General features: G+C 52.0%; 1 protein-coding gene across 11 annotated transcripts in view; it reads right to left on the bottom strand.

The window, feature by feature from the left end:
• The window catches only part of MSI2 (musashi RNA binding protein 2), a 303,580-nt gene that overhangs the window by 106,724 nt on the left and 183,027 nt on the right, over positions 1–13,829 (bottom strand). For all 11 annotated transcript variants that reach the window (XM_039914434.1, XM_039914436.1, XM_029082063.1 and 8 more), the window contains one exon: positions 9,122–9,170. In XM_039914434.1, the coding sequence (XP_039770368.1) occupies positions 9,122–9,170 (49 nt within the window). The remainder of the gene's footprint in view (positions 1–9,121; positions 9,171–13,829) is intronic.

Here is a 13,829-nt window from a genome sequence, read left to right as displayed (position 1 = left end):
CACCCAATCACCACCCAATATTGACTATTGACTATTTTTCCCAATATATTCAAATCTGTGGGTTTGTGGTTGCCCAGACATGGGCGAGGGAGTTTCCACAGAAGGACTCCCATGATTCTTGAGGTTTTCCAGAGTGGCCTAGCAGAAGGAAACTGAGCCTGGGAATCTGGGCCTGTTTCCTCGCTTGTAAAATGGGGGTGAAATACCTATATTTCTTCCCTCATGAGACAGGTACTGTATCCAATCTATTGTGTCATTTTTACCCCATTGCTTTGTAAGCACTGACCAAATACCACAATTATTATTACTATTAGTCTTATTAAATGAGCTGGTCGCCCATAAAAGCAGGGGGAGAGGGAGGCGGGAAATGGAATTAAAAAACCCCACTACAAAACAAACCAGGCAGTTACTGGGGGGTCTCTCATGCTGGAGAACATTACCTAACCTTCAAAGCATTATTAAAGGTACATTCATTCATTCAATTGTATCTATTGAGAACTTACTGTGTGCAGAGCACTGTCCTAAGCATTGGGAGAGTACAATACAACAATAAACAGACACACTGCCTGCCCACAATTAGACTACAGCCTAGAAAGGGGGAGACAGACCTTAATATAAATTACACATCTCCTCCAAGAGGCCCTCCCCAGTGAAGCCCTCATTCCTCAATTCCCTCTCCTTTCTGCATCATCTATGCACTTGGATCTGTACCCTTCAAACACTTGACATTCACCCCACTCTCAGTCCCGCAGCACTTATGTACAGATCTGTAATTCATTTTAATGTCCGTCTCCCCCTGTAGACCATAAGCTCCTTGTGGGCAAGGGACATATCTGCTGTACTCTATTCCCCAAGTGCTTAGTACTGTGCTCTGCACACCGTAACCACTCAAAAAATGCCACTGCCTGAGGAAAGCCCTTTGCTGGTCTAGGGGAGAGTCTGGGCGAGAACAATGGTAGGTGGTGATAGAAGCAGTGTGGCTCAGTGGAAAGAGCACGGGCTTTGGAGTCAGAGGGAGTTCTAATGCTCCAACCCCACGGCAGAGTCGGGGCTCGGATGAAATTGGCTTTAATAGTAACGATCAATACTGAAGGTGTGCATACTATATGACAAGCGCTGCTGAGAGAGCTGAGATAGATAAAAGATAATCCCATCACGGCTTTGATCAGAGACCTCACTACCACCATCTTATGCCTCCTAGCCCCTAAGAGCATATCACCCTCTCTTCCAGGAGGGAGGCCTGCTCTTCTAACTCCACGGGCCTCCCCCAAGTCTCCACCCCAGGCATGAAAGCCGGGACTGGACGGAGCAGCATGAGTCAGAGGCCGGACGAGGGTTCTCCTCCCAACTTTTCCAACGGTTAACTTAGCCTTCAGAGACACCCAGCCTCCTTCTGGGGAAGAGTAATGGGGAGAAATTAATTTTAAGGAAGTCTCTCGCCTGGTTTATTGTGCAGCTGAGACAGCTCCGTGACATATTTATGGCCTTGGAATAAGAGATATTTCCGATCTGCTCCCTGGGTCTAGTATGTATCTGTAAGCGCAGGACTGTAAGGGAAAGCGAGGTGAGAGCTGCACACAGCAGGGCCACTGCTGCTGCTGCCACTGCCGGGCGAAAAAGATGATGTCAACTCCAGAGGATGGGAAGAGTAGGGCCATGAATCATCGGCAAATCGGCTCCACTTTGGGGGTTAGAAATAGGGAGTCGGAGTGATGAGCCCTGCAGATTTCCCGCATAGGCCTGGCTCGTCCAAGGTGCTGAGATAGGGCATGGGTAGGAGTCCATCGTTTTCCAGAGAGGAAAATGGGAGGAGAGAGTTGAGGAAGGGCCTTGTGGGTTGGAGAGAGGACCGCCGATCCAGTATTTGGTCACTCCCTCGGCACCCAGTCATTGACATATAACAGCCCAACATGTTATTAATTACCACCATGTCCACCGGGCTCAAGCTAACCGGGTTCTCCAGGGGTTGCCTCTGTTACCTCCGCTTTGCTCTTTCGGGGATGAGAAACCGCTCCAGACCACAAAAGCTTTCTCAAAAATAGTTCTGGGGTAACTCGATCAAGGCTACTTTTTGAGGGCCTAGTGGATGCAGAGCGCTATACTAAGTGCTTGCGAGAGTACGACAGGGTTAGAAGACACGAGTTCTCATTCTAGGCAGGGAGATGGTCACAAGATAATTTACACGAAGTATTGTTCCAGCTTTTCAATACGCAATCCAACTTCCCAGGAGTCCCTTGTTTGATGGGGTGAGAGAGAGGAAAAGCTTGGTCACATTTTGTTTTTTAAATGGTATTTGCTGAACACTATGTGGCAGGTTTTGTACTAAATGCTGAGGTAGCTACAAGATCATCAGGAAGGACGCAGTGCCTGTCCCACATAGGGCTCCCAGTCTTAATCGCAGTTATACAGATGATGTTACTGAGGTAGAGGAGTTGAATGACATGCCCAAGGTCACACAGCAGACATTGGCAGAACTGGGATTAGAACCCAGGACCTCTGACTCCCAGGCCCAGGTTGTTTCCATTAAGCCATGCTGCCTCTCAAGCATCAAACCAATGTTTTGCCCCTAAACTCCAAAGAAATCTGAGATTCTCTGAACTCTGGTGGGCAGACTTCTCTCCTCTACCGTCTGCCACCAGAGTCTTTCAGGTCCCCTAGACTGTAAGCTGGTTGTGGGCAGGGAATGTGTGTACCAACTCTGTTATACTGTTCTCGCCCATTAGTGTGCTGCTCTGCACACAGTAAACACAAATGATTGCCTGATCTCCAGAATCCCCAGCCGTTTCCAGAGGAACCAGGATCGAGACCTAAAGGGACAGCAGTGACACCGCCCGCCGGACTGGGAAGAAGGCTGAGGCCGAAGCCGTGCCAGGAGGTCGCTGGGCCCAGAGCCAGGAAGGGGGAAGGAGAAAGGCCGGGGACGGAGTGAGTACCTGCGATGAGCGTGTAGGGCAAGCCTGCTAGACCCAGCGTGGTCAGTGCAGTTTTCCCTTTAGGGTGAGGAAGTCTCCAACCTGTGCAAATACTTCACTTTACCTGACAAACTCCTTAGCCCCATCTCAACCCGGTAGCCAGAACTCACTCCTAATAATGATAATAATTGTGGTATTTGTTACTCCTGCCCCACCACTCCAACACACTGATATGCCAAGGGCCAGGGAACACTTGTCCAGGCATTATTCACTTTTTCATCACTCCCTCTGTCTGCCTTGTGGGGGAAGGGGCTGTCAGCTTTCTCCACTGTCTTTTTTTAATATGGCATTTATTAAGCACTTAATATGTACCAGGCACTGTTCTAAGCTCTGGGGCAGATAAAGAGCAAGCGGGTTGGACACAGTCCATGTCCCACGTGAGGATGACAGCCTTAATCCCCATTTTACAGATGACTTTGGCACAGAGAAGTGAAGTTACTTGCCTAAGGTCACACAGCAATCATGAGGGAGAGCCAGGAAAAGAACCCAGGTCCTTCTGGCTCCCAGGCCCGTGCTCCATCCACTAAGTCACTCTGCTTCGCGGGATTCCCAGTGGATGTTTAAGGAAGCCCTGTGGGCCATCTCCAGTTAAGGGCTTTTCCCAGCCTGTGGCCAGGCCTCTGGCTTGAGCATTCCTTTATCCCCGATCAGCCCCACCAGGCTAGCAGGAAGATCTGCCGACTGTCTGTGTGACCTTGGGTAAGTCACTTCACTTCTCTGGGCCTCAGTTCCCTCCTCTGTAAATTGGGGATTAAGTCTGGACTGTACCCAACCTGATTAGCCCAGCACTTACTACAGTACCTGGCACATAGTAAGAGCTTAACAAATGCCATTTTAAAATAAAAGATCCCATTGGGCTGGTGTGGACCCAAATGGACTCTCGAGTCACTCTGAAGAGGTTTGGGTTGGATGAAAGTTAAGAGGTTTCTGCTTTTCCAATTCACATAGCTTGTTCCCTCCTTATCAATCAATCAGTCAATCGCATTTATTGAGCCCTTATTATGTGGAGAACAGGGAGAGCACAAGATAATGCAATCCCTACTCTCCCTGGGATTTCCCAGCAGCTCTTTCTATTTCCACATACACTGAGAAGAGTTCCCCTACCGGGCCCCCTGACCGGGGCTGTGGAGAGGACTGGGCTCCCAAGAGACTCTCTCCTGTCCCCACCCGCCTCCTTATCTCCCTGACCCCCTGGGGCCCGATTCCCAACCTCCCATGGGTCAGACGCTCTGGGCTGCTGATTGCCACCAGCCCAGGAATGCTCAGGAAGCCCAACCAGCCTCCTAACCTTCCACATTCTTTCCTCTGGGTCAGACCTCCCGCTCCGGCCGAGACCCCAAATCTTAAATGTCGCCGGGGAGGGAGGAGCCACGGGGCGGAGCTGAACAACAAATGCATTGTCGCTCTCCCACATAAAATCTTTTCTGGTTGACTGAAGTTTCTGACCTCTCAGGTCCTTGCCTTTTCTGTTTGCTTTGGGCTCAGCAGTGAGCGAGGGATAAAGCCTTATTAGCTCATCACCCATCTGGTGCCGGGGTTCCAATTCAAAGGGAATACGCTTAAGATGAACATTGCTGGGAAAGAAGACCCAGCACCCCCCAAAGAGTTCCAAATTCTCTCATCTTTGAAAGGTTTTCTTCCCTCCCCGGCCACTAGTGAGTTCAATGCTCTGCCTTCTCCTGTCTCAAAAGGGAGGGGAAGGGAGAGTTGCATCCAGACGCGATTCTGTCTTTAATGTCTCCAGGGGTTGTTGCTTAAATCCACGCTTCCCAAATTTAGCAGGCTACCATCCCTGCCCGGAGAAGGCTCCCCTCTTCTGCTTCCCTCAGTGACAGCACTGGGTCTGTAATTGACGCCGCGAATGTACGGATCGCTATGAGCATCCTTAATGTCCTCGTCAAATGTTTTTCAATTCGCATTCCCCTTCAACCCTGCCCTTCTAATTGGCAGCTGGCTGGGTCACGTTTGCACCAATTTCCCAAGAAGGCTAATGGTATTTAGTTAACGGAGAGATGAAATACTCAGATTGCTCTGAGGAGGGGGCTCAACAAATCCGGGCTGATGGTCTTCCTGGCTCTGGCGTTGGGGGTGTGGGAGCGGGGAGGAGAGAAGTGGACCTGACCACCGCTGCTCTGGCTCGCTTCCCTGCCGGGCGGTTCTGCTCTCTTGCTCCTAAGGAGGCCCCGATAGCTGACCAAGGACAAAGTGTCTTGTCAAGATTTGAACCCTGGGGGCCGGGCCCGGTCAGTCAGGTCCCAGAGATAGGCAGGCACGCCCACCCACACATACACACGCCCACCCACACAAATGAGGGCTTTGATAAACCTTTTTCCAAAAGAGGCTCAGAGAAACAGTGCAGCCTAGGTTTGGATCCTGCCTCCGCCACTTGCCCGCTATGTAACTGATGGCAAGTCACTTAACTGCTCTGTGACTCGGCTACCTCATCTGTAAAATGGGGACTAACTACTGGTTCTTCCTCCCCCAGAGTCTGTGCACTCCCTGTACGGGACCGGGACTGTGTCTGATCTATTTATCCATTATCTACCCCAGCCCTCAACTCCTTGTCACAAAATAAGTGCTTAACTTATGACTACAGTTATGACTACACTCTTGCTTCTCGTCTCCTTTAGGTTTAGAAACAGTTTTCACCTCTAGGATGGGAATCGGACCATTAATTCTGGGGTGAGGGGGTGTTGGGGCCCAACTTCGAAGAGGCAACCTGTGCACCTGGTTTCTGGATGGGGGTCCCTCAGCACCCATCTGCCTTCTTGGGGGGCCAGGGGGGAAGAAGGGGTGCGGGTGTCACCAGAAGGCAACCCTCATGCCCTACAACTGGGTGTACCCACAGGGGAGGAGAACCAAGAAGCAGCTTGCAAGATCTCTCATGTACTATCCTCCCTCCCCCTCCCTCCCGTCCTCCCTTTCTCCCCCAGCCGCTCTGGACTTAATCACCACAACCCACCCACTGCCCAGTCCCTGGTGCAACTGTCCATAAACAACAAAAAGCTCCTCCACCCCCTGTGACCACTTAAGCGAGTTATATAGAATGTTGTGTTCTTGTCTTTGATTGCTGGCAAACATTGCCAGGTCTGTCCCAGGTGCGTGACCAGAACACGGCTACTTGTCTCTGAGCGGGTGTTTCTAAAGAGCCGGAGGGGGAGGGGATAAAAGAAAACAGGCCTCTCTAGTCCCCCTTTTTACTTAAACCGTTCAGCTGTAAACAAATAATTGCCGGGCGAATCTTAATCATTTTTATATATAGTGCATAAAACTGTCACTTTTGACTTCGGAGGTCAGTTTCAAAAGTGAGTGTCTGGCAAACATTCGGGATATAAAAGTCTGTTCCTCTCCTTAAAAAGGCATTATCTTTAGTCAGAGCTCAGGTGATATCTTGTTTGCCCCATTATTTCTACCTTTATCAGAGTGACTGTATGAACCACTCATATTTTACACCGATAACCAAAGCTTTCAAGGCGGGCGATGCCTGGGGAGCCAGGAATCCAATGTTTCCGGGCACTTCCCTGGGGAAGTGAACTTCTTCCAGATGCTCCCTTCAGCCAGCCCCTCCTGGGGGCGTGAAGGGGGAGTCTCTCAGTAGAACCCTTAGCCTGGGAGCTCCATGGGGTGTTCTGCAGCCCGGCCAGATATGCATATACTATATCTGCCCCAGAATTTAACACAGTGCTTGGCACTGAGTAAACGCTTAACAAGCTCCACCATTATAAGGACCTGGTGGGGGGCATACGATCAGAGTACGCTCAGAGTACGATCAGGAAGTGGTGGCCTGCCCTCAGGGTCTTACACTCTGGTGGGCCTGCAGGCTCCCCTTAGGGAACAGTGACTCCTGGGAGATCCTTGAAGGCAGACCGGTCCGCTATTGGCGGGGGCACTATTGCCCCCAAGCCCACTGTCACACAAGCTGGGGTTCAATCAGATCCTTACCATCCTCCCTTCTCTAGGGCTAAGTTCATTCCCTGCCTTCTCCCCGTCCGCTACCACGATCCCCCCTGCACCCTGCTCACTAAGGAGATGCTGGGAAAGACCCTCAAAAGGGCTGCTCTTTCTGCTCACCCCTGAGATTAAGCCCTTGAGCTGGGCCAGGCATGAACTGCTCCACTGTTAGAACACAAGACTTTAAGCACAGGGACCTTGTAGCTGTTCAAGTCAGATCAGGAGCTTCAGTGAAGCTCCCAGCCCTCAGACTGGAGCCCTGCCCTCAGAAGGTGCCCAATCCCCGACACTCCCCGATGGCTACAAAGCCACTACGCAGCGGGTGGGCAATCTATGCCTTGCAAGCAGAAGTTGGGGAGATGGGGAGTTGAGGCTCTGAAAATCGCTCGATTCTCACAAAGAAGTAGGATACAACAATGTGTGTCTCAACTGTAGGACTGGCTCTTTGGGCACCCGTGACGCAAAGGTTTTGTGCCATCTAGCTCTCCTACAGCACGGAGTAGTGGATGAAGCAAGGGCATGGCAGTCAGAAGGTCATGGGTCCTAATCCCGGCTCTGCCACTTCTCTGCTGGGTGGCCTTGGGCCAGTCACTTCACTGCTCTGGGCCTCAGTTACTTCATCTGTAAAATGGGGATTGAGCCCCATGTGGGACAGGAGCTGTGTCCAACCTGATTACCCTGTATCTACTCCAGCGCTTAGAATAGTGCTTGGCACACAGTAAGTGCTTAACAAATACCAACATTATTACTATGTCCCCGCTCACCTTCCTTATTCTGAGACTGTAAGCCCCTTGAGGGCTAGAGACTGTCGATTTTTCACTTGTGAATTTTTTCCCCAGCACTAAGTACAGTGCCAAGCGCTTCCTATATCCCGATGCCGCTACTACTATCATTACTACTACTAATAACAATAATAATGGTGGCCTTTGTTAAGTGCTTACTATGTGCCAAGCACTGCTCTAAACAAAGGGGGAGTTACGAGGTAATTGGGGCTCACGGTCTTAATCCCCATTTTACAGATGAGGTAACTGAGGCACAGAGAAGTTAAGTGACTTGCCCAAAGCTACACAGCTGAGAAGTGGCGGAGCCGAGATTAGAACCCATGACCTCCGACTCCCAAGCCCGTGCTCCTTCCATATTATTACTACCACAACAATAATCCTCATCTCTTGACATGAGAGGACTTCCCTCGAAAAAAGACAGACTGGTGATTTCTGACCAAGGAATCCCCCCCCCCGGCCCCGAGTCCAATGTCTACAAACCCTGAGCAACTCCAAAGCCCACTCCTTCGGGTAGGAGGGGGTCCCTATGGTGTCCTGCCGAAAGCGCCATACCCTCAAACTGAAGGCCTGAGGCCAACTGCACTCTTTGCATCAGGCTTCTGGAAACCTGGCTACTCGGTCCCTTCTGGGCTGGCAGAGGGCCCGGACCATACCCGTCTTTTGCCTGGGTGGGTGAGGGTAAGTGCTCAAAGTCCAGGAGAGTCGGGCCAATGGCTCAGGGGCCCAGGGGCAGGTTCGTCAGTTTGGGGGGGTTTCTTGGCCCTCCCGGCTGCACTGCCACGCACCGGCTCTGGCGAGTGACCACAAGGGCTCAGCCCTAGCCCCACTAAACCTAAGACCCTGGATGAGGGGCAGTGAGCAGCTCGAGCTCTGTCTGCAGCATATGGGGCTCTTCCCCCAATGCAGGTACTCCTTTCCTGGCCCCCAGGGCACATGCCCGGGTCAGGGAATGGATGGCCTGCTTCTCCTGAGGGCAGTTCAACAGAGACTGAGCACTGCATCAGGAGAGCTTTAGTAAGGAGGAGACTTCTCTGACAATTACCAGGCAGTGGAGCACAACACCTGGAGGCAGGAGGATGGCCTAGTTGATCTCCCAGGCCTTTGGGTTTTCGGACCTTCCTGACCCTGCCATTTAGTGACAGTGAGAGGCAATGTGGGCATGGCCCAGAGCCAGGGCCACTCCCCCACAAGATCAACTTGACAAAACCGTTTCTTTAACCTGTGCCCATACCACCCTGGGGAACAGCCAGGGCCGTGCCCCTTCACCGCACCTCTTCATTTGAAAACTGTTTCTTTTGCTTTGGATTTCCTTGTGGGCTGATGGGACATTTCGGGGAGGAGGTGGGGAGGAAGGGGGAGGTTTTTTTTTTTTTATCTTGCAGAAACAGAGTGAATGTCACCCGAGCGGCCTCTTACCTCTGTGCCGGTTAGTAGTCTTGTCGAACATCAGCATAGCATCCTCTACCTGCAGAACAGAACACATAAAAGGCTCTGCTTTAGATCCTTCTCCAAAATGGAATAATTATAATTGTGACCTTTGTTAGGTGCTTACTATGTGCCAAGGGCTATGCTGAGCACTGGGGTTGATACAGAACAATCAGATCAGATCGGATACACGCCCTATCCCACAGGGGGCTCACAGTCTAAAAGGGAGGGAGAACAGGAATTGAATCCCCCCTTTTACAGATGGGGAAACTGAGACAAAGAGGAGTTAAGTGATTTTTTCAAAGTCACACAGCAGGCAAGTAGTGGAGTCAGGATTGGAATCCAGGTCCTCTGACTCTCAGTCCCCGGCTCTTTCTAATGGGCCACGCGCTAGAAGAGGAAGAGGATAAACTACTCAACATCAAACTACTCATCAGAAGCCCATCTGTGAAGTGCATCCCATCTGGAAGGGAGAGATTCGGGCGAACCCTGAATCCCTCTGGCAGATGCACAATGCCTTGCTGGGACTTGGGTTCTGATTCTGTTCCCTCTACTTGGGAGACAACTTTGCTTTGACCTTGAGCCAGCCGAGGCGATCAGTTGTTGCCTTCATGCCAAGGCCGGTGGCCATTTACAAAGAGCAACTAGGAAACACCACTGATTCCATTTATTTTATGGCTCGAACCCTTGCCGGGGGAAGGCAGGCTGGTGAGGTCGGTGCCAGTGGTGAACTCCAGGGTTATGGAAACACACTGGCTTGGGCCTGGCATGCACTTCACTCAGAACCTTGGGGAATTTGGAGGGTGGTCTGGGGCGGGTGAGGGGCGGCGGCGCCTGAGGATCACCTGTCAGACAGTCAGTCCAACTTACTGAGTGCTTACTGTGTGCAGAGGACTGTATGAAGTGCTTGGGAGAGTATAATATCACAATAAACAAACAGATTCCCTGCCCACAAGAATCTACGGCCCACGTTTGCCCACCAGTCAGGGGCTTGCGGGAGGAAAGAGGGCAACTGAGGGGCGGAAGCAGCAAAATCTTATTCTCCAAGTTCTCCAGGGGATGGATTCCAAGTGCTGCCCGAGAACAACTCAAGTGGAACTGTGCCAGGGGCTGAGGGAAAATCCAATGGCGTCAAGCGGCTGGGCTGCCTCCGTTTGTGAAAAGCCCCCAGTTGCTAGGTAACGGCGACTGGACAAACAGGCTCCTCCAGCCGCCCTCCTGGTGGCCCCCTCCAGCCGGCATCGCCCCGTCGGCTCCAGGGGGAGCCCCGCGCCTGAGGTGACAGAGCTCCTCCAGTGGGCCGACGCTTCTCCTCAGCCCTGGTGGATACTCACATCTCCTGCCACATTGGGAGCTGGAGGCATCCCTCTCTGGTCCCCCTGAGACCACTGGCCTCTGTAGGCTGTATGAGTCCACACTCCCTCCCCACTAACCCCCAGGCTTCATCTGAGATAACCCATCCTGCCCCTCTTGCACCCAGACCTTGCTGCTGCTACGTGTCACTCAGCCACCCTCTATTTATTGTCCAAATCGGTCAGTCCATCCAGGCTTGAACTGGAGGCTTTGCCACTGTGGGCGTTCCCTCCTCCTCGTATGACAGTTTCTGGGAGACTCTAGTGGGGGTTGGTGGGGAGGCAAATAGGTAGAGACCCTGTGTTTTGGTACCCGACTAGTCATCTGCCAACACCTTATCTTGAGCCTCAAAACACCTGGCAGAGGCGGGGAAACAAACATCTTGGAAAAGCTGATTTCCGCAGCCCCGTCTTGCTTAGGCCCAATTACTGGTCGCTTGTGTCGATGTGCTTAAGTCGGAGGTATATTAGTGTGCCTCCTTCGGCAAGGTATAATTGGTTTACCTCTTCCCCTTCCTCAGGCTAGGATATTCTTTCTCCGCTGCTGCCCTTCCACAACTCACCCAACCCGGGGGGTGCTTTATTAGGGCAGTCTTTGTTCTGAAAGAATGGAACGCTTCCCTCTATAGTCCATTTGCAGAGGAGACTCTCAAGAACCCCCCCCAATAAAGTGCCGGGGAGGGGGGAACTGCGGATAAGGAATGTTCTATTAACACTTTACAAAATAAAACACCTCAGAACTGGTGAAGGGAAAGAGAGAGAGAGAGAGAAAGAGTGAAAATCAATATGGATAAGGCTGGGCTCTTAGAAAAACTTTTCAGCGATTGCAAAACACTTATGAATTCAGCAAGCCCATCGATGCCCTGGAAATCTGGCAGAACAGCAGGAACTGAAACTGGAAGAATCTGAATATACAAAGCCTGAATAGAATGAAAAACACGAGCTCAGATCCACGACCCGTTTCTCACGGTTCTCTGTGAACAGAAGCAGCTTGTGTGAGCCTCCGTCAAGGAGAAAGAAGGGACGCAGTCAAGGTAACTGGCAGTGAACCCTGTGGTGAGCAAACTGATCTGCCCCCATCCCTCCCCCCAAACCAAATTCTCCTCTTGACAGACGAAACCCAAGCAGATCGGCTGGCATTTCACAGAACCGACCTCCCCGTTCTATCTGAGGCTCCCCCGCCGGCTGGCATGTGGGAACTCCAGCTAGTTAGGTGGACTGGAGGCTGCTGGCTCTCTGGGCCTCCTTCGGGAAGTGCCGGGAAACCCGGGGAGAAAGCTACCTGCTGGAGGGGAGGGCCCTTTGCTTCTAGTTCCCGTGATTAGGACTATATACTGATCAACGGTATCCTCAGCAGGTCTGAGGGAGCCATCTGCTCCCTGCCTTTAACAACCGGAAGCAGGACCAGGAGTCAAAAATATGGATATTCCTTTTGTTTCAAATCCTGCTTAGTGTGGGGCTGAGGGCCAAGCTGGGAAGGCATTTTGGGTCTCTTGCAGGTTCCATTTCCAAGGGCACCAAAGGCCCACTTGGCTGGTCGGAACACTGCCCAGCCGTTCTTAAGGGATCACCTGGCCTCTCCTTGACCTCCCTTCAGCAGATGTCCATGTCCTCAAAACCTATAAGCACTGAGGGAGGAGCAGGACTGGAGACCAGGAGGGCCCCTGTGGGCTCTGTGTGTGTGTGTGTGTGTGTGTGTGTTGGAAGTGGGGTGGAGGAGAGAAGCAAGACTGCTCACTGCTGTCAGAGCTTTCCTGTCCCTCTCCCCAGTCAATCAAGCGCTCATATTTACTGAGCGCTTACTGTGTGCAGAACCCTGTACTAAGCACTTGGGAGAGTACGATATAACAGACTTGGTAGATATGTTCTCTGCTCACATTCTAGTTCTCCAAAGGATAAGAACGTGTGTGTGTGTGTGTGTGTACACATATGTACACCCACACATCTAACATAGCCAACATTGAACCGCATTTTAACTGAAAGGGAATCCTTGAATGCAATGTTTTCCGAGGGGGAATGTAAATACACACAGCGCTCAGATTTCTGGTACCAGTTCATTTGGCTGGTGACAGAGGAGAGGCACACCAGCCCCAACACACCACCCTCACCCCATGACCAGGGCTTGAAGCAGACCCGGGTTCAGGGGGCCTGAGGAGCCTAGGGGGCCCAGGGAGCAGGACAGCCAGGTAAGAACAGAAGGGGATGGCCGAACACATTCCCACCTGGTCCTCTCCTCTCAACACCCACCCTGGCAAACACCTGGCACCCACTGGTAACTCTCTATCGAGACTCGGTAAATGGCAGAAGGGGCAGCATACGCTACACCGGTCTAAAATGGAAATGGTTTCGGTCCCCAGATGGGTCAAGCCAAAAAATGTTCCTCGGATGAAGTGCAGGGGGCAGCGGTGAAGCAGCTCACCCCTGCCCATCCAGAATGGCTCCAGAAGGTTGTCACGAGAAGCTAACACCCTCTAGAAATGCCCAACGCTCCTAGGGGCTGCTTAAAACAACTTCACCCACCCCATTAATGGAGCCGTGAATCCAGATGCCCTGAAGAGACTGGATGGCAGCAGATTAGCAGATTAGATACCCATGAAGTCATTGCTAGGGGCCTCTGGGGGGTTCCGGGTAGATCCTCTCTGCTTTGCAAGAGATAGTAAAAGCCTTTCCAAGGCCCTCTGGGCCTGGCCCGGGGAAAGGTTGGGGTCCCTTGAATCACCTCCCGGGGGAGGGGTGAGCTGAGACTTCGATGATTAAAACACTGACCATGATGATTAAAACACTGACCACTTCGCAAAAGAAGCAGCCCAGATAAACCCACGTGACTTGGGCTTTCACAGCTGCATGTGTTCAAGTGGTCCTGGAGGGGCCTATATAAAGCTGCTCCTATTAGAAACCCAGGTGCCCTGGAATTGACAGCCACCACTCCCGCCTCCCAGAGGGATCCCCTCCCATTTCCCCACTGCCTCAAAACTCGTCTCCCTCGGGACCCCTGCCGCCCATCCCCGACCCCACTCCACCCCACCCCCAGCAATCCTGCTTCCATTCAGAGGTTCCGCCAGCCTCACCCACGCTCGTCGGGGTTGCTAAGGTTTCTGCGGGAAAGAGCCATCACAGATTTGTGCAGCTCAATCTACTTTAGGAGAAAAGGTGATGAGGGCCAGGGGCAGAAATCATGAACCAAAATGGCCCTCAAGACGTCAGGCAGTGTGAGGGGCAGGATTATGCCGCTTTGGTCTCTGCTAGGAGGAGCTGGGGAAGAAGAAGAGCCAGCCACATTCAAAGACGACCAGGGCTGGCTGTACACTGCTGTTGGGTCTTGAAGGGTGGGATTATTACATGCTTAG

This window comes from Ornithorhynchus anatinus, chromosome 17 (genome assembly GCF_004115215.2).
Source record: "Ornithorhynchus anatinus isolate Pmale09 chromosome 17, mOrnAna1.pri.v4, whole genome shotgun sequence".
Lineage (NCBI taxonomy): Eukaryota > Metazoa > Chordata > Mammalia > Monotremata > Ornithorhynchidae > Ornithorhynchus > Ornithorhynchus anatinus.
The sequence above is the reverse complement of the archived record's forward strand: the minus strand, read 5'-3'. Positions and strand labels throughout refer to the sequence as shown.